The sequence below is a fragment of the Jatropha curcas genome, unplaced genomic scaffold (genome assembly GCF_041381405.1).
Source record: "Jatropha curcas cultivar XTBG-Jc1 unplaced genomic scaffold, XTBG_Jcur_1.0 HiC_scaffold_77_pilon, whole genome shotgun sequence".
NCBI classification, from domain to species: domain Eukaryota; kingdom Viridiplantae; phylum Streptophyta; class Magnoliopsida; order Malpighiales; family Euphorbiaceae; genus Jatropha; species Jatropha curcas.
Window position 1 is genome coordinate 49,327 of NW_028322343.1, and position 27,429 is coordinate 76,755.

At 30.1% G+C, this 27,429-nt stretch overlaps 1 protein-coding gene and 1 pseudogene across 1 annotated transcript; both read left to right on the forward strand.

Moving 5' to 3' along the window:
- The first annotated feature begins 16,917 nt into the window (after window positions 1-16,917).
- On the forward strand, window positions 16,918-19,322 carry LOC149492216 (uncharacterized; annotated as a pseudogene).
- Window positions 19,323-19,498: 176 nt separating this feature from the next.
- LOC149492217 (uncharacterized) lies at window positions 19,499-26,991 on the forward strand (the record flags this gene model as incomplete). The annotated part of the gene is made up of 8 exons (XM_089716795.1): window positions 19,499-19,599; window positions 20,912-20,996; window positions 23,316-23,461; window positions 23,864-24,057; window positions 24,252-24,379; window positions 24,515-24,772; window positions 26,687-26,755; window positions 26,869-26,991. Coding segments are annotated over exons 1-8 (1,104 nt in total), but the record flags the coding sequence as incomplete, so codon positions are not given.
- Between the last annotated feature and the right edge of the window lie 438 nt (window positions 26,992-27,429).

Here is a 27,429-nt window from a genome sequence, read left to right on the forward strand (position 1 = left end):
TTAAATCTTGTATTTATATTTTGTAAGTAAATAAAGTTTGTATTTTATTTTAAACTGCTACGAATATAAGTCCGTGTTTACGGCACCTTTCTCTTCTCCCTCCACACTCTGACTTAATTCTGGGGATCCCAGGTTAAGGTTGCAGGAACCCTAAACCTTAATTAAAATAAATTAATTGGTTGAGTTGATTGACAAAAAATTATTTGGTAAATTGATTTTGTTTGAGATAAGTATGCTCTGTGGATGCAGCTTAGTCTGATCTTCCACATCAGAAAATTGTTTAAATTGTATGTTGATTTTATGAATTATATAAGTATTCATATAAACCCAATTAATCATAGTATTTTAGTTCACAGTTATGATTTATCTTTAAATATTTGTATCTGTATTTATTTAAATCCTAGTAATAATCTTAGTGCTATACATATATATGATTTTATTTAAAATCAAATCTTAAAGTCTTTATATTTGGTTTTGTAATTAAAAGCATATCTCTTTAAAGTCATTTGTCATTATTATTTTCAAAGTCATAAGTCATTGTTTTTATAAGTCTTTAGTCTTTGTTAGGGTCTTTTGTTTTGTTTTGCTTTGTAACGTGTATTTGTTTTAAATTCAAAGTCTTTAGTCTTGTAAGTCTTAAGTCTTAAGTCAATTAAAGTCTTTTAGTTGTTTAGTTTGTAATTCTTATTGTATTCAATTATAAAAACGATCCAATACTTTTGTTGGTATCAGAGCCAGCCTAAGCCTAACTGTGAACTAAGTCAAACGTATCCTTATATGATTTCAACCCATTTGTTTAGATGAAACTTCTTATAACGATTTGACATGTTATACATGTGGTAAGAAAGGACATACGTCTAACTTTTGTAAATTCAATCAAAAATTAAATGCATTAAATTTGGAAAAAGAAGTTTTGAATAAAATCTATAAACTGTATATTGATTCAGATAATTCAGAATCTAAATTTAGAAAAAGTAAAAATCAGATTGATGAATTAGATTCAACAACCAGTTCATCCGAATAAAATATTTTTGTATTATACAGTATCTTTGTATTTCTAGTAAAATTCCGTAGTATATACTTGTTTGATAAACAGTACTTATTTTTAAAGTACGATCTAAACAGTAACTGTTTTTGTAAACGGTATTGATATATAGGCTGGAAACCCAGAAGTGCGGGCTACTGGTCCAAAGGACTATTTAATTAGTCGTCCTCTTGGTATAACAACGCCACGTATCATACTTAAAATCATTTTCATAATTTAAATTCATATTTTTTAATTTACTAAATATCTCTATCTATAACTACTTTCCATTTGTATTGTTTTACTTTATCAATGTTTGGCTCTGATACCAACAAAAGTATTGGATCGTTTTTATAATTGAATACAATAAGAATTACAAACTAAACAACTAAAAGACTTTAATTGACTTAAGACTTAAGACTTACAAGACTAAAGACTTTGAATTTAAAACAAATACACGTTACAAAGCAAAACAAAACAAAAGACCCTAACAAAGACTAAAGACTTATAAAAACAATGACTTATGACTTTGAAAATAATAATGACAAATGACTTTAAAGAGATATGCTTTTAATTACAAAACCAAATATAAAGACTTTAAGATTTGATTTTAAATAAAATCATATATATGTATAGCACTAAGATTATTACTAGGATTTAAATAAATACAGATACAAATATTTAAAGATAAATCATAACTGTGAACTAAAATACTATGATTAATTGGGTTTATATGAATACTTATATAATTCATAAAATCAACATACAATTTAAACAATTTTCTGATGTGGAAGATCAGACTAAGCTGCATCCACAGAGCATACTTATCTCAAACAAAATCAATTTACCAAATAATTTTTTGTCAATCAACTCAACCAATTAATTTATTTTAATTAAGGTTTAGGGTTCCTGCAACCTTAACCTGGGATCCCCAGAATTAAGTCAGAGTGTGGAGGGAGAAGAGAAAGGTGCCGTAAACACGGACTTATATTCGTAGCAGTTTAAAATAAAATACAAACTTTATTTACTTACAAAATATAAATACAAGATTTAAAACTTACAACAATTTTACTTTAGACTTTCTCCAACTTGAACTCTTACAACTCGAATTAGGAGCACAGAAGGAGAGAGGGATTATAAGTAATAACTAAAACTAAAACTTATGCCTTCACAAGGGGATAGGCTCCCTTTTAATAGGAAAATTGGCGAATCTTTACTATTAATGAATAGTTCCTTGTCTGCCACTGGCTGAGGAAGATGCCTTGGCCTTTACTGTTGGAGATGCCTTGGCCTTTACTGTTGGAGATGCCTTGGCTTTTACTATTTGAAAATGACTTGGTGACTTAACTTTTACTGTTGCAAATGCTTCTTTTACAATGTGTCGGAACATGATGAGGAGGAAGAAGTTAACGTGTCCTTTTTCTTTGCTTTTCTTTTTATTTTTTCTTTTCTTTTTCCTTTAGCTTTGCCTTTCTTGACTTTATCTTTTTGCTTTTGACTTGCTTTGCTTCGGATTTTTATGATATCGCTATCATCACTTTCATCACTAGATGAACTAGATGATGAGGATGATGGTAAAACGATTTACCCTTGCTTTTATGGTGTGTAGTGTTTGAAGATTTACTGGAGGATGCACTGTGGGCTTTACTGGTGGATGGTTTTATGGGCTGATTTGAACTGGTTGAGAGTTGTTCAGACATCTCTTGACAGATCAATCTATATTCTTCTGCTGTTTTAGCTGCAGCTAACCGAGCCTGACATTGGGCTTTTTGGATACCAAACTGGGGGTTATCCTGAATAGCTAATGTATGGGCATAGGTTAAAGCTGGTTTAGATGGGCTGGATAATTTATTGCGGATCCATTGACTAATTTTATGTTCAGTGGTGGAATTCTTGAATGATCCCCACCATTTTATTTTATGTCTTTTTACTATCATGGGAATTTGACTTCCTGGAACATACTGATAATCAAAATACCATTGATATACCCATGGAGTGAAGAAGGTCATACAATAATACATCAAGGAAGGAATATGGACGTCTTCGGGTTTGGGTTTATAATGGGTTTTAAAGAACTGATACAAATAAAGGATATCATGAGGAATGATTTCCTCTGAAATTCCCTTAAATTGCCACCATCGTTTAAACCAATTTGGGATTTTGAAATCAGTGCGTATATTTTGATCAAAATATATTAACCATGAATGAGTAGTGGTGGGATTTTGAAGACAAAATATCGTATCCCATGCTTTTTTATAATCAAAATAATTATAACTCATATTATATTTATGTAATCCTTTAAATTTTACTGGTGTTACTAAAGAAGGTACGGGCCAATCCTTAGGATGGATGACGCGTTTTATTTTTATAGAAGAATAAGAAATAATGCCATTTTTATCAAAAGTATGTTTGATGTTTACTGATTCAGTATCTAATAATATATTATTATAATAAGCCTGAGGTTTTGACAAATCTGTTGGCATAAAAAACCAATTCTCAGGATAATAATTTTTTATAATTTGCCAAGGATTGGTATGATTATATCCATCCTCAACTTCGATTTCAAAATCAAATAAATTTTTATCAAACCATTTATGTATACTACTAGTAGATTTATATTGGATTTTTGGCAAATCCACAGCCATCAACGGATTTGATAACTCTTTACTGTCTACCGTTTGAGACAGAGTAGCCGTATCATGAGCGGATACGATCGCTTTAGATTTAGAAGACATACCTGGGTCCTCTGTGGAAGAGGATGCCATACCCTGCAGGGCTTTAATTACTTCGGGAGATTGAGAAAGTTCTTCAATCCATTTTTTAAGATCTTTAGGAGGAGTGGTTTTAGTGTTTAAGGTTTTAAGGTCTTCAGAGTGCTCAGAAAGAGCTTTAGTTGGGGAGCCGGAATTTTGTTTAATTTCTTTCCCTTTATCCTTCTTTCTTCCCATGGTTCTGTAAGAATTCTCTAGTTAGAAAGTCTGGAATATTATTATCATTGCCTTTAATATATTCTATGTCAAATTCAAAAATACTTAAAAGTGCCTGCCATCGAGCAAAAATTTGTTTAGAGGCAAGGTTTTGGACATCTTTCAGCAGAACATCTTTTGCAGATTTACAATCAATACGAAGTAAAAATTTTGATTTAAAAGATCAGATTGAAATTTATTTATGCAAATAACAATACTTAAAATTTCTTTTTAATAGTAGAATAATTTAATTGAGTTGGAGTCCAATGACCTGAAGTATATTGGATGATCCTTTCTTTACCATTTACTTTTTGTTTTAAAATGCCTCCATAACCAATATTAGAAGCATCAGTTTCAACAATTTTAAAAGCATTAGGATCAGGAATATATAAGTAAGGAATTTCTTTTACCAATGATTTTATCTTTTTATTAATTGAGTATGCTGAGTTGTCCAAGGACCAGCATTTTTACAAAGTCTATTATGTAATGGTTTTATCATGCAATTTAAATTGGGATAAAAATCAATTACATAATTTAAACAACCAAGAAAACGTTGTAATTGGGGTTTGTTAGTAATTTCATCAGGAAATTTTTCACCAAAAACAAGTGCTCTTTCTATAGGTTGAATCTTACCTTGTTCAATATAATGGCCTAAAAATCTAATTTTAGTTTTGAATAGATCCATCTTTGTTTTACTAAGTGCTAAACCATTTTGCCTAATTACCATACAAAAAGTTTTTAAGTGTTTAAAATGATCATCAATAGTTTGACTAAATATTAACACATCATCAATGTATACTATACAAAATTTACTATAGGGATTAAATATGTCATTCATGATCCTCTGAAATTCAGAAGGAGCATTTTTTAATCCAAAAGGCATTACATTCCATTCATATTGACCAAATGGAACTGTGAATGCTGTTTTATATCTGTCTTTAGGATCAATTTGAATCTGCCAATAACCAGATTTCATATCAAATTTACTAAAAATATTTGCATTGTATAATTTCTTTAGTAGGTCTTTTTTATTAGGAATTGGATATCTGATCCATTTTAAAGCTGTATTTAATGGTTTATAATTTATTACTAGTCTTGGAACACCTCGTTCAATTTCAGCATTTTTATTGACATAAAAAGCTGCACATGACCAAGGACTTCTAGATTTACAAATTAATTTTTTATTTATTAAATCTTGAATTTCTATTTTACAATGCTCAATTAATTCAGGATTCATCTGAATTGGTCGAGCTTTAGTTTTAATAGTTTTTTCATCAAAATCTTTTTCATATGGTAAATCTACCATGTGTTGTTTACGATCCCAAAATGCACTTGGATGCTCAGCACATAGTTCTTTTTCCATTAATGTTTGGAGATTTTGAATTTTTTGTTTAACAAGATCTCTGCCTAATTGAGTTTGAATTCTATTTAAATGGATATTGTTATTTAAATCTTTTATATTTTCTTCTTTTGATTTTATTAAAGAATTGATTTCTAATATTTTAACTGAATGAGCTTTTAACAAATTTAATTGTTTTGTTTTAGGTTTTTCTGTAAATTCTAATCTAGCTCTACTATTCTTATTTTGAATTTAATACAATCTTCTTTTACTGAGTATGGTGTTATTAGGTTTATAAAAGGAGTACCTAAAATGACCATATAATTTATTTGAGGAGATAATAAAAATACTGTGTTTATTTCTAATTCTTGATTTATGATTATTGCATCTGTCTTTCCTATAATTTCAAGTTTAGATTTATTGGCTGTACTTAATTTTTCACTAGTTTTTAACCATATCTTTTAGGAACTAGATCAGATTTTATACAGTTTAAATCTGCACCTGTGTCAAAGAGTGCAATGGCATCTATCACAAAATTATTTATTTGAATGTTTATTTTTACTAAATATTTTCGTGAAGTGATTTCTTGTAATAAATTGAGAAAATTACAATCTACATCTTCATCTAATTCATTTATTTTAAATTATTATCTGGTTCGTCTTCTTCTGAAGAAGAACTGGAAATAAGTTGAGATTCTAATATTTTTATTTTGTTAGAATTCTGTTGAAATTGAAGTTTTAATTCATGAACTTCATTTTTAAAGTTTTAATTTCATTGCGTAATTCTTTAGTAGATATGTCAATATTCTCTTTTTTCCCTTTATTTTTATTTAAAATAGTGGTTAAATCATAAGTATTAGGTTGAATTTTAGGAGTGATATCTGGTACTTCTTTTTCTTTATCAAAGCTTTGAATTAATTTTTTAAGAAGTTTTGCTTTAGTTTCTTGGTCTTCTATTGTATTTACTACTTGTAATAATGTACTTTGATCTTTACTAAGCATATTTATGGATTTGTTGGATGAACTGGAAAAACTTGTGGTAGTCCCTAATTCATCAATTTGATTTTCACTTTCATCAATTTCAGATTCCGAAGAATCAGAATCAATATATAATTCATAAATTTTATTTAAAACATCATCTTCTAATTTTAATTCATGTAATCTTTTATTAAATTTACAAAATTTAGATGTATGCCCTTTTTTTTCCACAATTGTAACAAGTCAAATTTTTATAAGAAGTTTTAGTTGTAGATTTAGAAGGTCGTTTATCTTTGTGTTTATAAGAAGGTTTTGTTCTCTTTTACTATAGAATTTATCTTGACTAGGTGTAGACCTATATTGTTTTTTGGAGTATTTATTTCTATAATATTTTTTAGGTTTAGTTGTTTTAGAACATTGACCATCACATCGTTGGTTTGATATGAAATTATAATCAAATTGCTTACAAAACGATCCTAATTCTTTTTTAGTTTTTGCATTTCATATTTTAATTTTCTTTGAAGTTTTAAGTCTTGACAAATTTGTAAACCTTCCTTTTGGATTATACTAATTAGCTGTCCATATGTTAATTTATTATAAGGAATAGGTTGTCCAAATTGTTGCTTTATATGATTTCTAACTTTTTCTCCTAAAAAATAAGGTAGTCCAGCCAAAAACTTTTCTTTCCAAAAGCTTTGATTGGAATCTTCTCTTAACATTAATCTAGTGAGAAAAGTAGTTTTATAATGTTGAAAATCACCTAAATTTCTACATTTAAGATTACTTAATAATTCGGCATTTTTATCTTTTATGTGAGATGGATCTCCTATAAAATGTAATGAAATAGTAGAATTAAGGTTGCAACTGCATCCTGAATTACCTCACCATTTTCATCATAAATAGGTTCACCGTCATCATTTACTTGAACTGAATTTAAGATTTCTAAATGTTGTTGATCAGTGAGATGATAATCCCACCAACCTTTTAATTGGCCTGTAAAGCCAGCTATAATGATTTCTGCTATAGCTCTATCTGAAATAATAGATTGAGTTTATAAGCATTTGCAGCCATTGTCATTTGTTGCAAAATACTTAATATATTATATTCACTTAAACCATCTATGTTCCATTCATAAATAGTTGAAGCATTATATTTAAATTGAGATATAGTATTAGGTTTATCATTATACCTAGGTCTGGTGCCCGATTTACTAGTTCTCTATGATGATTTATAGGATTGATTTCAAATTGTTTAATATTTTCTGAGTCAGGTTCACTAACATCAGAGTTGGTGTTTTCTTCTATCATGTTTATATTTCTTGATCCTGATGAAGGGGAGTTTTCTGGGGTTACATGTTGGGTAGTGTTAGAACGAACTTGGATTTTACTTAATTGATCTTTTAGTGTATTTACAAATTCATTTTTACTAGATTGAGAAATTTGATAAGGTTAAACATATGAGTTTTTACCTTTTCTTTACCTTTTACAGTCTCATTAACAATTGGTTTTTCTTCTAATAAATTTTCTATTCGTTTTAATTGTGTATTTAAACAAATTAAACTGGCATTACTAAAATTATTTTGTTCAATTAATTTATTATTTATATCATTTTCCCTTATATTTTTAAATGGAGCACAGACAATTTCATGATCTTGATGTTTTAATTTACTAATTGTTTTAGGTGGAAAATCATTTTTAATTGTCTGATCATTTACTATCCATTCTGGTCTTTTATCTCTTACAGTAATTGGATTTAAACTTTTATTAGAAGAATTTTCTTTAATAAGTTTGTACCAATCAAAGAATTTAACTTCAGTTTGAGTATTTATTTTATAATCTAAATATTCAATATTTAATTCTTCAAAAGTATATTGTTTTAATATCTGTTTCATTTTAAGTAAATTTTAATTTTAGATACTTCTTTTATTAAATTTTTTCTATATCGTCTTTATTAAGTACATTTAATTCCCTGTGGAGTTCACTAACATTTTCAGTTATGGCTGAAGCTGTTGGTGATACTGGAGGTGTATTTACTAAATTGATTGTTGATTAACATATTATCTACAGGATTATAAACTGCCTGTGGTATAGAATTACTGTAATCAACACCTTTCATTTTTAAATTTGGAATATCAGAAGTAGAAAATCTTGGTTTTACTAATGTTTGAATTATTGGTTTAGGCTCAGTCTCTTTATACTTAGCATAAATAACAGAAGGTATGGATGAAATAGGTTTATCATTTTCATCTGTAGTTACAGAGGAAGATGACCCTGCATACCTCATACTTTGACTTCTATTAAATTTTAAAGTTACTTTACCATCTTCAAATTGTTCAATTTTTTGCAATTGATGTTTTGGGTTTTACTTTATCAATAACTGGAGGAGGTACAACCCCTTCTAAAATCCATTCATCTGGAAGTGTTATATCCTTCCATTGGATGGTTTTAGGAATTACTGTGTTTGTTTTAGTCAAATCTGTTTGAAGAAATCTTGTTTCACCAATTTTAGGTTGTAGTTTATATTTAGTACCAAAGGCTGAATTCATTGCCTTATAATGAATTTTATAAATTAACGCTATAGGAATTGATCCTTGTTTCATTTTATAATTATGAGTTTTAATTTCCAAAAACTATACTTTCTAAAATAGTTAATCATTTAATGAGATAGTCATATCTGGATAGACCTCAAAGGAGGATCGGTCCTATAATATATTTCTGATATATTATGATGTTAGTGAACCATGGAAGGATATAACATTTCCAGATGAATGGGGATTTTAGAAGGGGGTTGTACCTCCTCCAGTTATTGATAAGTAAAAACCAAACATCATTTGCAAAAAATTGAACAATTTGAAGATGGTAAAGTAACTTTAAAATTTAATAGAAGTCAAAGTATGAGGTATGCAGGGTCATCTTCCTCTGTAACTACAGATGAAAATGATAAACCTATTTCATCCATACCTTCTGTATTGTATGCTAAGTATAAAGAGACTGAGCCTAAAACCAATAATTCAAACATTAGTAAAACCAAGATTTTCTACTTCTGATATTCCAAATTTAAAATGAAAGGTGTTGATTACAGTAATTCTATACCACAGGCAGTTTATTAATCCTGTAGATAATTATGTTATCAACAATCAAATTTTAGTAAATACACCTCCAGTATCACCAACACTTCAGCCATAACTGAAAATGTTAGTGACTCCACAGGGAATTAACTGTACTTAATAAAGACATATAGAAAAAAATTTAATAAAAGAAGTATCTAAAATTAAAAATTTACTTAAAATGAAACAGATATTAAAACAATATACTTTTGAAGAATTAAAATATGATATTTAGATTATAAAATAAATACTCAAACTGAAGTTAAATTCTTGATTGTACAACTTATTAAAGAAAATTCTTCTAATAAAAGTTTAAAATCCAATTACTGTAAGAGATAAAAGACCAGAATGGATAGTAAAAATGATCAACAATTAAAAGTGATTTTCCACCTAAAACAATAGTAAATTAAAACATCAAGATCATGAAATTGTCTGTGCTCCATTTAAAATATAAGGGAAAAATGATATAATAATAAATTAATTGAACAAATAATTTTAGTAATGCCAGTTTAATTTGTTTAAATACACAATTAAAACGAATAGAAAATTTATTAGAAGAAAAACCAATTGTTAATGAGACTGTAAAAGGTAAAGAAAAGGTAAAACTCATATGTTTAAACCTTATCAAATTTCTCAATCTAGTAAAAATGAATTTGTAAATACACTAAAAGATCAATTAAGTAAAATCCAAGTTCGTTCTAACACTACCCAACATGTAACCCCAGAAACTCCTCCTTCATCAGGATCAAGAATATAAACATGATAGAAGAAAACACCAACTCTGATGTTAGTGAACCTGACTCAGAAAATATTAAACAATTTGAAATCAATCCTATAAATCATCATAGAGAACTAGTAAATCGGGCACCAGACCTAGGTATAATTGATAAACCTAATACTATATCTCAATTTAAATATAATGCTTCAACTATTTATGAATGGAACATAGATGGTTTAAGTGAATATAATATATTAAGTATTTTGCAACAAATGACAATGGCTGCAAATGCTTATAAAACTCAATCTATTATTTCAGATAGAGCTATAGCAGAATCATTATAGCTGGCTTTACAGGCCAATTAAAAGGTTGGTGGGATTATCATCTCACTGATCAACAACATTTAGAAATCTTAAATTCAGTTCAAGTAAATGATGACGGTGAACCTATTTATGATGAAAATGGTGAGGTAATTCAGGATGCAGTTGCAACCTTAATTCTTACTATTTCATTACATTTTATAGGAGATCCATCTCACATAAAAGATAAAAATGCCGAATTATTAAGTAATCTTAAATGTAGAAATTTAGGTGATTTTCAACATTATAAAACTACTTTTCTCACTAGATTAATGTTAAGAGAAGATTCCAATCAAAGCTTTTGGAAAGAAAAGTTTTTGGCTGGACTACCTTATTTTTAGGAGAAAAAGTTAGAAATCATATAAAGCAACAATTTGGACAACCTATTCCTTATAATAAATTAACATATGGACAGCTAATTAGTATAATCCAAAAGGAAGGTTTACAAATTTGTCAAGACTTAAAACTTCAAAGAAATTAAAATATGAAATGCAAAAACTAAAAAAGAATTAGGATCGTTTTGTAAGCAATTTGATTATAATTTCATATCAAACCAACGATGTGATGGTCAATGTTCTAAAACAACTAAACCTAAAAAATATTATAGAAAAAATACTCCAAAAAACAATATAGGTCTACACCTAGTCAAGATAAATTCTATAGTAAAAAGAGAACAAAACCTTCTTATAAACACAAAGATAAACGACCTTCTAAATCTACAACTAAAACTTCTTATAAAAATTTGACTTGTTACAATTGTGGAAAAAAAGGGCATACATCTAAATTTTGTAAATTTAATAAAAGATTACATGAATTAAAATTAGAAGATGATGTTTTAAATAAAATTTATGAATTATATATTGATTCTGATTCTTCGGAATCTGAAATTGATGAAAGTGAAAATCAAATTGATGAATTAGGGACTACCACAAGTTTTTCCAGTTCATCCAACAAATCCATAAATATGCTTAGTAAAGATCAAAGTACATTATTACAAGTAGTAAATACAATAGAAGACCAAGAAACTAAAGCAAAACTTCTTAAAAAATTAATTCAAAGCTTTGATAAAGAAAAAGAATACCAGATATCACTCCTAAAATTCAACCTAATACTTATGATTTAACCACTATTTTAAATAAAAATAAAGGGAAAAAAGAGATATTGACATATCTACTAAAGAATTACGCAATGAAATTAAAACTTTAAAAAATGAAGTTCATGAATTAAAACTTCAATTTCAACAGAATTCTAACAAAATAAAATATTAGAATCTCAACTTATTTCCAGTTCTTCTTCAGAAGAAGACGAACCAGATAATTTAAAAATAAATGAATTATATGAAGATGTAGATTGTAATTTTCTCAATTTATTACAAGAAATCACTTCACGAAAATATTTAGTAAAAATAAACATTCAAATAAATAATTTTGTGATAGATGCAATTGCACTCTTTGACACAGGTGCAGATTTAAACTGTATAAAATCTGATCTAGTTCCTAAAAGATATTGGTTAAAAACTAGTGAAAAATTAAGTACAGCCAATAAATCTAAACTTGAAATTATAGGAAAGACAGATGCAATAATCATAAATCAAGAATTAGAAATAACACAGTATTTTTATTATCTCCTCAAATAAATTATATGGTCATTTTAGGTACTCCTTTTATAAACCTAATAACACCATACTCAGTAAAAGAAGATTGTATTAAATTCAAAATAAGAAATAGTAGAGCTAGATTAGAATTTACAGAAAAACCTAAAACAAAACAATTAAATTTGTTAAAAGCTCATTCAGTTAAAATATTAGAAATCAATTCTTTAATAAAATCAAAAGAAGAAAATATAAAAGATTTAAATAACAATATCCATTTAAATAGAATTCAAACTCAATTAGGCAGAGATCTTTTAAACAAAAATTCAAAATCTCCAAACATTAATGGAAAAAACTATGTGCTCTCCAAGTGCATTTTGGGAAGCACAACAACACATGGAGATTTTACCATATGAAAAAGATTTTGATGAAAAAACTATTAAAACTAAAGCTCGACCAATTCAGATGAATCCTGAATTAATTGAGCATTGTAAAATAGAAATCAATTTAATAAATAAAAAATTAATTTGTAAATCTAGAAGTCCTTGGTCATGTGCAGCTTTTTATGTCAATAAAAATGCTGAATTGAACGAGGTGTTCCAAGACTAGTAATAAATTATAAACCATTAAATACAGCTTTAAAATGGATCAGATATCCAATTCCTAATAAAAAAGACCTACTAAAGAAATTATACAATGCAAATATTTTTAGTAAATTTGATATGAAATCTGGTTATTGGCAGATTCAAATTGATCCTAAAGACAGATAGAAAACGAGCATTCACAGTTCCATTTGGTCAATATGAATGAATTGTATGCCTTTTGGATTAAAAATGCTCCTTCTGAATTTCAGAGGATCATGAATGACATATTATATCCCTATAGTAAATTTTGTATAGTATACATTGATGATGTTGTTAATATTTAGTCAAACTATTGATGATCATTTTAAAACACTTAAAAACTTTTTGTATGGTAATTAGGCAAAATGGTTTAGCACTTAGTAAAACAAAGATGGATCTATTCAAAACTAAAATTAGATTTTTAGGCCATTATATTGAACAAGGTAAGATTCAACACCTAGAAAGAGCACTTGTTTTTGGTGAAAAATTTCCTGATGAAATTACTAACAAACCCCAATTACAACGTTTTCTTGGTTGTTTTTTGTAATTGATTTTTATCCCAATTTAAATTGCATGATAAAACCATTACATAATAGACTTTTGTAAAAATGCTGGTCCTTGGACACTCAGCATACTCAATTAATAAAAAGATAAAATCATTGGTAAAAGAAATTCCTTACTTATATTCCTGATCCTAATGCTTTTAAAATTGTTGAAACTGATGCTTCTAATATTGGTTATGGAGGCATTTTAAAACAAAAGTAAATGGTAAAGAAAGGATCATCCAATATACTTCAGGTCATTGGACTCCAACTCAATTAAATTATTCTACTATTAAAAAAGAAATTTTAAGTATTGTTATTTGCATAAATAAATTTCAATCTGATCTTTTAAATCAAAAATTTTTACTTCGTATTGATTGTAAATCTGCAAAAGATGTTCTGCTGAAAGATGTCCAAACCTTGCCTCTAAACAAATTTTTGCTCGATGGCAGCACTTTTAAGTATTTTTGAATTTGACATAGAATATATTAAAGGCAATGATAATAATATTCCAGACTTTCTAACTAGGAATTCTTACAGAACCATGGGAAGAAAGAAGGATAAAGGGAAAGAAATTAAAAAAATTCCGGCTCCCCAACTAAAGCTCTTTCTGAGCACTCTGAAGACCTTAAAACCTTAAACACTAAAACCACTCCTCCTAAAGATCTTAAAAAATGGATTGAGAACTTTCTCAATCTCCCGAAGAATTAAAAGCCCTGCAGGTATGGCATCCTCTTCCACAGAGGACCCAGGTATGTCTTCTAAATCTAAAGCGATCGTATCCGCTCATGATACGGCTACTCTGTCCAAACGGTAGACAGTAAAGAGTTATCAAATCCGTTGATGGCTGTGGATTTGCCAAAAATCCATATAAATCTACTAGTAGTATACATAAATGGTTTGATAAAAATTTATTTTGATTTTGAAATCGAAGTTGAGGATGGATATAATCATACCAATCCTTGGCAAATTATAAAAAAATTTATCCTGAGAATTGGTTTTTTTGCCAACAGATTTGTCAAAACCTCAGGCTATTATAATAATATATATTAGATACTGAATCATAAACATCAAACATACTTTTGATAAAAATGGATAATTTCTTATTCTTCTATAAAATAAAACGCGTCATCCATCCTAAGGATTGGCCCGTACCTTCTTAGTAACACCAGTAAAATTTAAAGATTACATAAATATAATATGAGTTTATATTTTTTGATTATAAAAAAGCATGGGATACGATATTTTGTCTTCAAAATCCACCACTACTCATTCATGGTTAATATATTTTGATCAAAATATACGCACTGATTTCAAAATCCCAAATTGGTTTAAACGATGGTGGCAATTTAAGGGAATTTCAGAGGATCATGAATGACATATTAATATGTCATTCATGATCCTCTGAAATTCAGTGTGCCTATATTTATTTAAATCCTAGTAATAATCTTAGTGCTATACATATATATGACTTATGTAGATTGTTCTATATATATATATATATATATATATATATATATAGAGAGAGAGAGAGAGAGAGAGGAGAGAGAGAGAGAGAGAGAGAGGCTATTTTGCAGTCAACGTTCTTTATAGAGTATTGCACGTAAGTCCAACGTTCTTTGTAGAATATTGCACATATCGCAAGACAACACTTTGATTGCAAATCCACATTCTCTTGGAGGCTATGCATAAACAACGTTTGATTACAAATCCACATCTTTAAACGCGTGTGTGTATATATATAATATATATTATATATATATATATATATAGAGAGAGAGAGAGAGAGAGAGAGGAGAGAGAGATAGAGAGAGAGAGAGAAGAGATAGAGAGAGATAGAGAGAGAGAGAGGAGAGAGAGAGAGAGAGAGAGAGAGGGCTATTTTGCACAAACAACATTTGATTGCAAATCTACATCTTTAAACATATATATACTGAAGTAGATATATCTCCATAGATAGATATAGATTAGTTGTGTTTTGAATTTAAAAATTCAGCTAATCGGGCTAGATTTTACATAGATAATTATTAAATATTATTAGATTATTTAAATTGTCTAATAGAATATAAAAGAATTTAAAATTTCTAAAAAAAAATAAAATGTTGCACAAACAAAGATTTTAAAACTTTCTCTTTGTCTGAAAAATTTATCTGTGCAAATATTTTTATTATAATTTTTAAAAATTATAATATTACAAATAAAAAATGAAAAAAAAGTATATTCTTAAACATTTCAAATTTTAAACATTTTTTATGAAAAAGTTGTAACTATTATAATTTTTAAACATTTCAAATTTTAAGTGTTATCTTTTTTTAAATTTATTTTTAATAAATAATATGATAGGGAGACATTTGAAAATTTTTATTTTATTTTTAAATATTTGATTCTATTTTAATTATAATTTAAAATATTTATTTTGGAGAGAAATAACAAATGAAAAAAGTATATTTTTTTCATTAATATTCTTTTTTTTATTTATGATTTGATTGGATATATTTTTAAAAATATTTTGAATATATATATATTTTATTTAGGAGAGATAAAGAGAAAAAATATATTATTAATTTTTTTTATGTTTTTATGATTTGATATATATTTTAAAAAATAAAATTTCAAATAGAATACACAATTAAAGTTTTTAAATTTATAAATTTTTACTTTTCAAAATTTATTTTAAATAAATGAATATATAGTGTAGGTTAGATGAACAGTTTAAAATTTTAATTTTAAAAATATATAATATTTTATTGATATATTTTTAGTATATATAATTGAAACTTTTTTTGTTAGTTGAGTTCTGAAAAGAGTTTTATTCTTAGTTTTATTTTTATTTTATTCTGTATTTTATTTTTGATGATTAAGCATTTTTAATTTTATTGATGTTTTTTCTCTTATATTCTAAATCTGTTTGAAGTGGAAGAAAATAATATTTAGGAAATTGAACAAAAACTAGAACTATATATTTCTATTTTGGGTCATTTTTTGGGTTTTAAATTTGTGTATATGTTGATATGTTCCATTTTCTCTCTAATACACTGAGTAAGTAATATGTCACTATAACCAAAATAATTACAATTATCAATTCAATTTGAGATCATTTTGTTATATAAAAGTAGAATTAAGAACATAATAAGTACGAGTAGCTTGTACGGCAAAATATATCAATTAACCCTTGTATTTATTTTAATCTAAATAAAATTTATACTTTAATATTATATACTAACAAAATTAAAGAGTACAACAAAATGAATATATAATGAATATAGCCAATATGTAATGCATGTCACAAAACACTAATATATATATATATATAGATATAAAAGTTCAATAAGATTTGATGAACTTTCGAGCTGAATATCATTTAACTCGAGTTCGACTCGTTTTGCTAAACAAGCAGAGTCGAAATCGATTCAACCCGAACTTTCTTAACTTTTTTCAGTCATGCACGAACAACTTTTAGACAGCTAGGCTCATTTACACCATTATTTCAAAGTTATTTCTTGAAGCTAGAGAGATATAATTCTTTTTTAAGAACATAAATGTTAATATGACTTTAATTTAGGATTAAAGTATTTTGATCCCTATGATTAACTGGTACAGACCATCTACCCAAATCGTTTATTTATTTTTCTTTCAAATCCCTGTTCTCATTCGAGCGCTCTCTCCAGTGGCTGTTCCTCTCGCAAACCTCACTCAAATCCGGCGGAAAACTACCAGAACTTGCTGAAAATCATCACACCGACCAAAATTCCGGCGGAGATCATATTTTCTGCGCCGGAAAACTCAAAGCGCAAACAATCTTGGCACTCTTGAACGTTCAGCGATTTCTCTTTGGGTTCTCTCCTGATCAATTCTCTCTTCTCTCAACTGCTGCGTCTCTGCTCTCTCTCTCGTCTTTCTCCCTCCTGCAGCTACGCTTTTCATTCTTCCGGTGAGTTGCTCTTCTTCCGTTTTACTGTCATTCTCCTTACTTCTCTTGTATTTCCTTGTTCTCTTCTATTTTTCACTAGTTAGTTCTCAAAACTGAAATATTCAATAGCTCTTAAAATGCATTGTTTTCCCAATTTTTTAATTACTGCTCTAAAGCTTTTCTCACTTATTTCTTTCCATATTTGCTGTTTGAACCTATTTATTCTTAATTTAACATATTCGGTTTTGGGCATTGCGTTTCTGATACCCTTATGAAAATTGCTGCCTTTTTGAACTCTTGTTCTCCTTTTCAAATGATTTTTTTAATTTGATATCTGAATTTATTGATAATTCTAATTGGATACTCAATTTAAGGTAAAAATTCTTATTTTTTTAGAAGTGATTTTGTTTATATTTACTCTTCTAATTGAGAGTTTGCTTAACACTTAAATTGACTCTATTTTTGCTACTCTAAACCTCTGTTAGATTTCCCCCGCAATCAAATTATTTTGCTACCATGATAGTTGGGTTGATGACTATCTGTGATATATTGATCTTGGTTTCCTTGTTTAAATGGCCTTAGCAAAACCTTTTGAGAATTTTTTTTTGTTTTCGCATCTGCTTTTGCTCAATCCCTGCTAAAAGTCATGCACTGATTACTTTTTAAAGTTTTCATGTTTTACTCTGGCTTAACTTTCTTATGACCCCCTGTTTTAGATTATATTTTTATTTTCTGTTGTAATTGTTTTTGCTCCTTATGTTGCTGATTAGTCGTTATCAATCAAATTAAGATAATGATTATTGCCTGCTGCTGGTTTGATATGCTTGTGAACCTAAATTGCTTATTGTTATCTTGCTGCATTTAGCTGATTTGTTATGCCGACTGTGATACATTGCTATGTCTGGTCTATATTGGATTCATACAATAATGATGACTGATTTAGTATGAATCATACTGATTACTTATCAAATCCATATTATGAATCCACTATCATGTGAGAATCTTTAGAAACAGTAACCCCTAGTTTAGCGGAATCTTATTTCATTCTTTTTTCCTGTAGAACATAGTGGATGTCAAATAATAGTAGATCTAGCCCCAAAGTTAAGGATGATGAAAACAACAATTCTAAAGCAGTTGCTGGCAACCCCTCAACTAGTTCACGTGCTGAAACATCATATACATCTGGTTTGAGACGATCGGGTAGAGAAACACCATCAAAGAAGAATATGATTCCAAGCGCTTCAAGTACTCGAAAGTCTGAGCGACTTGATAAGCAGACTTCAACCAGATTTTAAGAGAAAATCCGAGAGAGTTGAGAAGCAAAGCTCACCAAGCCCTTTGAGAAGGTCTGAGCGGGGTAAGAAGCAATCTTCTTCCAGTTCTTCTGGGTCAAAGAAGTCAAATAAAAGCTTGGGATTATCGGTTACAAAGAAAAAGCTAAAAAGGAGAAGAGTGTGAAACAGTTAACGCTTGAAACTAAAGAAGTTGGTAAAAGTGAGAACAGGTTGTGAAATCTGTTCAGGTTGGAAAAAAGAGAATGGATGCTCGTATGTATAGACAATTATTCAAGCAGCAACCAAAGGAAGTCAAATTTGCAGGTAGCCAAGTATCTTTTGTTAGTTTAGTTTATTTGCCTCTGGAATTTGTTTGGAAGTTCATATCTTTGAGAAAATGAGTTACAAACCTGAGGTGTGAGTTGGATTAAAGCAACATCTTGAACTGCTGATTTTTTTTCTTTAAAGTTATCAGGTGGCTCATGGCCGTTTGAGATGCACGGAAATTGTATTTATGTCAAAGCAATGCCGATCAAGTGTTCTCTAATAATCATATGTTTTTACTCAACTCTCTAGGTAATTGCAAGGAGCTGAACCAGGAGGATAAATTATCTCAAGAATGTAGCAGCAATAGTGCAGGTGGTGCTCCCAAGAATGTTGATTGGGGCAACCAATGCATCCAAGGCAAGTTGCAGAAATTGAGAGAAACCTGTGCTGGGAGAAATTCAGAAAGAACTTTGGAAGAATCCAATTTTAATGTAGCAAAACCTGCAAATGAGATATTGGAAAATAATATGGGGTTGGAGGCTTCCCAGTCCAGTCAGAATCAGAGGTTTATGAGGGAAGGTCATCTATCTGACGTTGGAGACAGTGTTGAAGGATCCAAGAGTTGATTGTGCGCTATTGTCATCTCATAAAGCAATGGCTGAAGATCTGGATGATGTTGCTGAAATGGCAAGAAAAATTTGGAACCTGAGCTGGTAAATCTCATGTCAATGAATAAAGGGGCACCAGAAACGATGTTGGGTTGGAGAGTGGTTATAAGGAACACCTTCAAAGAGAAAAAGAAATGCAATTAATATGGATTCTGGTGCTACTGATGCCATCACTTCTTCTCAGCACAGAAATGAAAATATTGAGACTTGTGCCTCATGTTTTTAAGAGGCAAAGGTACTGACTTTGCACTATTCCATTGAGTAGTTTTGTTTCTTTGGTTGATAGTTCACTAGATGATTAATTTATGTAGTGCATTCTGCAGCTTTATGCATGACTGCATAACCTTTTAAACTTGAAGTTGTAAGATCTCGTCTCTCTTATGTATTAGTCATTTTCATTTTAATTGTGCTTATAGTTGAGTAGCAAGTGGTTTTGTGCTTTCCAGTTTCATCTCATTGTCATTTGTTGATTAGCGGCTTACATCGTTGTGGACGGCCTTAAAGGGATGGCTATTCAGAACGCCAGTTTAAATAGATAGTCCACTGTTTATATGGCTATAAGTTCTTGGGAATATTTGATGTAGATTATGTGGGCATTGGTATAATACTCGATGGCTGCAAGAAATGGACAGAAATGTTTTTCTGCTATTGAATTGCAAACAAATTGTGAATATGGTGATAATTGAAGATATTTGGCAGTGATCATTTTACTGATAGTTATAGACTGCACGTGGTATTCTAGCCTCCTTCAATTACTATTTTTATGAAAATTTTTCAACTCATAGGACATGACATAGTATCACACTACTTACTTCAAGTATTCCTTGGAATTGGTTAGTTTACTATGTATGAAACATTTTTGAATCATGTAGAATGTAATCCCTTAATTTTTATTGACGATATATGTGTAGCCTATATCCCAAGATTTCTGGAATTATGAATTTCTGCATATGGAAAAAAACTAAAGGCTTAATATCGGAATTTGTCACGTATTGCATTAATGATCCTAAGAATGACAACTTTTTAGTTGCTGCATAACAAAGTTGTATACCTCTTTGTTTATCCATGAGTTTTCTACTTCAACATTGCATATAATTTGTCTCAGGTGCATGAGCAGAACTGTTCTAATTTGTGTCTCAGGTGTATGAGCATGGTGGTTCTAATTTATCTTGTAGTTGTATGAGCACAAGTATCGTAACTATGGTGATTTGTTGTGCAGCAGAGATCCACTTGGGTCCCATACTGCCACATTTTGGATGAGTGTGGTTTCATTAAGCTAAGCATGTACTCTATTGTTTTGGGTAATCCTTGGGGTTATTTGTTAGCTTTATTAATTCTTGAAAAAAAGTGCAAATGTGTAAACCGGCAATGTTCTTGCATGGTCTTTCTAACTGACAGTCCCACAAATTTGCCCAAATTGGAGCTGGTAAAAAACAAATATTTGAGATCTATATTTTCTGTTTTGTGCCAGATTCATGGTTGATTTAGTGTCTGCCTCGGTGCCATATATTAATTTTTTCAAGTTTCTTTATTTGCATGCTTTGCAGGGTCAATCACGATTCTGAACAGCAAGACCTTTGCTCTTGCGGCACAAATTTAAACCAGGATAACTGTGGTACCTCTTTAACTGAGGTTGGTTTTTTTTGTTCTATCCATATATTTATTTAGTTCTTGTCCTTCAGAGGTCTTTAAATGGATTTGAAATATTCTGTTTTTGATAGTATAATGATATAGAATAAGAAGACAGTTTGATATGTTAGCCTTGAGTGCCTAACTGTTTTACTTGTTTTTTTGTTATTTTCCTCCAATGCAGCATTCTAGTACTGCAACAGTTTCTTGTGATTTCAAATTATTATTTTATATACTAAAACCCATCCTCTTGATACTGTTTCTGTAACATGACCGAGGGGATGGTTAGTTACCATTCTCCTTATACTCATCCTTGTACCAGTAAAAAAAAAAATAAAGACAGCATGGAGCTTTGTTGTACTAGGGAGATAACTGTCATTAGGACAAGACATGACTGGAATGTGGCAGGTGTATGGGCAGTCACCACCACACGGCGTTTTGTGGGTCACATGGTCCATGCAAAATCAAATTGTTTAGCACTAGACATCTTAATTAAATTTCTTTTACGTTTGTTTTGCACATCAATTGAAAATTAATTCAACAACTTACCATAATAAGCACAAAGTTATTGAGTTGGACCAAAAGGTTTATACACTATTAAAAAGAAAAGACTGAATTTTTAATTTTTTGGGACTTTGGAATTAGATAATACCATTATTAATTCAAACCAACTGTATACTTTTACGATAAATTTAGAAGATGTATCTATGAAAATAAAAGGTGAAATAATAACTTCAATTGAATAATAGGATATTTTTGTTAAATTAGATATTGGAAAAAAAAAATTTTTGATATTGGCCCCAAATAATTCTTAATCTAAATTTACAACAAGCATGTAGTTTAAATAAAAGTAAATCAAGGACACATGGTTTGGAAAAAAAAAAAATTGTAAAATTAACGAATGAAATAATAAAAATTTTATATATAATACAACTTTATTGGATTAACAAGTTAAAGACTTTCTATAAAAATTGAAAGGTTTGGAAAGTGTATAATTTTATATGGTTGGCATACACTATGTATGTGTCTATGGTACTTAAACACTAAATTATTCTGTATATGGCATATGCTAAATGTTAGATCCTCTCTCAAAAATATTTGGAGGTAAATATAATTAAAGGTAGTTTTACATTTAATTTTTATTTAAGCATTTTATATTTATATATTTAAAAAAAATATATATTTTTTTTTGCAAGTTTTTTTTTAAACTATATTATACCTAATTGCTTTGTCAACACTTTTCCCTTTTCAAGACGGGGAAAACTTTAGTTGCTTTGCTATCCTACAAAAGCAGTATTATTAAGTGTTTCAAAACCTTAAATGAGCTGAAACAAAATCATAATTTCCAAATCTCCCTTTTATGTGGTTGGATACGTATGTTACTAGAAATATATGTAGCATAAAAGAAACATCACATTTATACACTCCATTTTCTTCTGTCATTTTGTGAGATTGCTATGTTTCTTCTTGGCGGGGGTTATGTCACAGGCCCGGCTACATATCAAATTAGTAAGCTACAGATAACACAACATGACAAATGTTGCCCATAGTGGCAACAAGGGATCATTTTCATTGATAAATCAAGCATTGTGTCAAGGCAATATGTGGCACCTCTTGTAGGCAGGGGGCAGCCACAAGAAGGCCAAGACAATTCTTTAATACAAGTGATGTTGGCTATCAGCACTCCCCCTTACTAAAGCAAAGGTGTAAACTTGAGGTATGGCATGAGGAAATGCCACTATAGTTGAGCCACGACACCCCTACAACACATAGTTGGAAGCTACAATTTCGTCTCCCGTTATGGTGACACTTGTGTCCGTATCTAGTAAGTTTTGCCTTTTCAACTGTTGCAGTCCATTGGATTATACCTAAGGCGTTATGTAGATTCTGGGGAGTCAGACTCATTTTTGCTGAGTGGAAAGCCACATGGTGGGTGAAATGTGCAACTTCCTTAATTTTGGAGCCTATGAAGAACAAAATAATAGGGGACCTTGGTGTATAATCTACACAATTAAAAAGGGTTAATCTTTTAGTTTTTGAGGAACGTGATATTTGAGAACTAATGAGTTCTAGGTAAACATTCTAATTGTTTCCTTTTCATGATTTAGCTTTTATTGGCTGAACCATCAGTATATACCTTCTATAAATCTCAGAAATTCTAATTTTGATGGTACTTGTGTTTGCTTGTGCATTCCAAGCAATTTGGCTGTGGTCTTACGCTGCATCATTGATATTCAAAGCATGTGAATATTGTTTTATTTGTCCTAGATGAATAAGGTACCTTGTTAAGAATTCTGTCATTGTTCTTATGTATTGCATTAGGATAGAAGGGGAATTGGAAGCAGTGTTACTGAAAGGCTTGACGAACAAGGCATGCCCAACTTGCAATGTAAAGAGTCTACTCTAGATTTTCAACTGGACGGCAATCAAAATACATGTCTCATCTGCAAGCTTGGTGGAAAGCTATTGTGGGTAACTCTTCTTTCTTATTGCAAAAATCGCTTAGTAATAAGATTATTTGGGAAGTTAAACCACAGGTAATAGCATTTGAATACTTTAACTGGGAAATATATGAATATAATAATATGTCAGCATTGATGACAGAAATATACACACCTATCAGAACGGAACGTAAAGTCTGTGGTTTCATGGTCTTTAAAATTAGTCCTTTAATTTTTATTTGTGAATTTTTTGGTGAATTGTGTGATTTTAATCCTTAGGTTTCTTGGCTAGTTACCTATATCTTGGCTATCAATAACGCTGCTACTGTTTTGTGACATGTGACTGTTGTGATTTGCCTTGATATACTTTTTGTGACACAATGTATACATATTATATACTTTGTGTGTTATTCTTTTATGAAATTTCAGGTGTTGTGATGGAAGGGGGTGTAAGAGAAGCTATCATCTTTTTTGCCTAGATCCTCCTTTGAAGGATTTTCCTCTTGGAGTTTGGTATTGTCTTGCTTGTGTTTGGAAGAAGATAAAATTAGGTGTACATTCAGTTTCCGGAGGAGTGGAATCAATCTGGGATACTAAAGAAGTGGAGGCAACGGGTAAAAATGGTATGTGCAAAATATTGTATAATAACTCCGATTTTGGTATGAACTGTTTGCCTAGTTCATAAGTGTGCTGCTTTAGTGCTACTAGTTGTCATGTGAGAAATTATTTAAGTTATTAGATATGCTCTGAACTTTTATTATCAACTTGTGAATGATTGCCTATAATGACTTCTTGCTAAGATGAGATTTCTGTCTAGGATTGCAAGAGAAGCAATTTTTTGTTAAATACAAAGGCCTTGCTCATGTTCATAATCGATGGGTGCCAGAAAGTCAACTTCTTCTCGAAGCACCTTCACTTGTTGCAAAATTTAACCGAAAAAACCAGGTTCAAATTTTTTTTTACTGTTTCCCCTTCCCTTTGCTGGATGGTTAAACAAATATGAATGGTGACATTATTTGTAGTTAATTGCTTTACTTTATGAATTACTATTTTTTTTTCTCAAAGTTTCTTGTGATACAGAGCACAAAATGGAAGCAGGAGTGGACTGAGCCACACCGTTTGCTACATAAATGGTTGGTTCCCAAGCAACAAGATGAGATTCATCGGGGGCATGCTAATGACGTTTTGGATGGTCATTATGAGTGGCTTGTAAAATGGTGTGGTCTTGATTATGGGCATGCAACATGGGAGTTGGAAACTACTTTTCTGAAATTTCCAAAAGCACTGAACCTCATAAGAGATTATGAAAATCGCCATGAGAGGGCAAGAAGGTCAACGGTTGCATTAATATTAAAAGTCATATGTGTTCCATTACACACTATTTTCCTTTTGAAATTGTTTTAATATTCATGGGCATTGTTTATTGGGATAAAAGGTTCCAGATAAGAGTAGTATCCTTGCTTGAATTAATGTTTTGAACAAATCTTGAAATCTCTATTTTGATCACGCTTCTCCCTCTCTCCTCCCCCCCCCCCTCCCCCAGGTCCTCCTCTTCCCTCTCTTAATTCCATTACAATTTCACTGAAGAAGAAGGAAAGTCTGCCAATCACAACTTATATAATTGTTTACTTGGCTTTGTGAGTTCTGATGGATGGCCTCATGAGATCAAATTGAATGTGAATTTGCTCTTTTTTGAAGTCAAAAGAATTTGATTGTTGATATAGGAGACATCTTACTGATCTTAGTTACCAAATTTCAAAATAAAAAAGATATTAGAAAAGGTTAGAATAAGAATACATTAAAGATATATCACTAGTTAAGGATGCTTTTCAGTTATGTGGTTCTTTTATCTGCTTCTGAGACTACAAACCATTTGTTTTATTTGTAAGCAGTTAATTTATTTGTTTGTTTTCAGTCGTTTGAATATGATGATTTATATATTCTTTTAATCCTATGAAATTATTTTTGTTGGTTGATTACCTGCAGAAACTTGAGATGAAAAAGTTTCTTCACTTAAATCATTGAAGTTGTCAGCTGACAGTGTAGCTAGGCTTGGTAATAATCATTTGGACTTTGTCAACAATCTTCGTGAGCGTTGGTACAAGGGGGAAGAATGTTTTAATTGATGATCAGGTAAGCTCAAACAGTTACACTTTGATTAAGCTTGTCATCATGTTACTGTTTGATTTTGTAACAAATGTTTTAGAATACCCAGAGTATCTAATTTAATAAATATTCTCTTTACTAAAGAGCAGAATTTGATGCTCGACATAAACAAATTCAGTACCATGTTTCTTTTGCATTTGTGCTATGCAATATATAACATGCAGAATATTTGGTTCATTCATTCATAATATTATTGCATATTGTTTATATAGTGGTGGACCTGGGCCTGCTAGAATGAACAATGGGTTTTGCTGCATTGTTTTCACATTCATTTATTCAGTTATCATCATGGATTTATGTTATAAAGCCCTGTTTCATTACCTTTGTGTTAATGTTTCTGTAACATTCTATTGTTCGTTACTTTCTTCAACGTCTTTTCATTTTTATCCTGTAAGCGCATGCTAAAAATATGCAAGTGCTTGCTATGTCTGCAGGAGAGAATTGTGAAGGTGATTTCATTTATTTCATCTTTGTCATCTGATGTCTATCGGCCTTTCTGATCATCACAACTTGCTGCAATTCCTTTGTGGGATGAAGAGTTTTCATTTAGCTCCTTATGTTAATACTGTGGCTTACTGTGGAGACAAAGATATGCGACGAAGTATTAAGGCTTTTGAGTTTTATGGACTAGAAGGGGGCATAATGTTTGATGTACTATAACCTTCCCGAAGTTGTTGCAGAGGTATACCTTGCAATGTGCATGACTTTGACACGAGTGTTAAGAGAATATCAGACTGATAGCTTTCTTTTTTGTTCTTTGTCATAAATGCATTTTTTCTAGTTTACTTGTCATAGCACTTGTTCTTGATTTTAATATATGGTTTTGCAGGATCTAATGAACTTGCATTGGAAAAATGGGAAGCATAATAGTTGATGAGTGCCAACGCTCTAAAATGTATTCACATTTTGAACAAATTAAGAGTTTTAAGTACTGATATGAGGCTTCTCCTTGTCATGGCCAACTAAAGGTGTGTTGTGCGAGTATGGCATTTTTCTTCTGCTTTGCTCTTTAATTCTGCAATCCCCCAAACACACAAAACATACAACACAATCAATGAACGGCTTATATCATGCTGGATTTTGCAGGATGGTGTAATTGAGCATTTGCTGTCTCTGCTTGATCGTCAAAGTGATAGAAATAGCTGTGAGGACTTGGTAACTAATTCCAACCACAAGATTGGTATTCAAAAGAGAGGTTGTCTAAGTTTATTGTTACTGGTTCAAAGCCTGAATCTTCGAGATATGTAGAATATTGGGTTCCTGTACAGATACCCAACATACAACTTGAGCAGTATTGTGCTACTCTGCTTATGAATTCTTTATCACTTTTTTCACCCTCAAAGAATGATCTTGTTGGGGCACTTCGTGACATTCTTATCTCTACTCGAAAGGTTAGTCTGATTGTTTGCATGAGATCTAGTTGTTCTATGATTTTGAGCTGTATTGTCTTCATCACATTTGTTCACCTTTTAGTGTATTCTTTTGTGTGCGTCTAATGAGTGTGTCATCTACTGCCGTGTATTTAGAGAAACTGAAGACTGAGTTTTGAAAATTTAAGATCTAAATATTAAGTGCTGAATAATTTAAGTAATGCAATTCAAAAATTATAAAATTTTAAAAGCTTATTTACTTATTGTATTGGTTAAGTAGCTAAAATTCTTCACTTGCATTTTAAGTGAATTTTAGCTTAATCAAGATTTTTAAGTGATGTAGATAAGCATTATCAAACAACTTTTAATGCTTAATGGTGTTATTGAACACCACCTTAGTCAAATGTGTGGTGCTTTCTACCAGTTCTGCATGGGCATAGAAATTGGTAATTTTCAGAC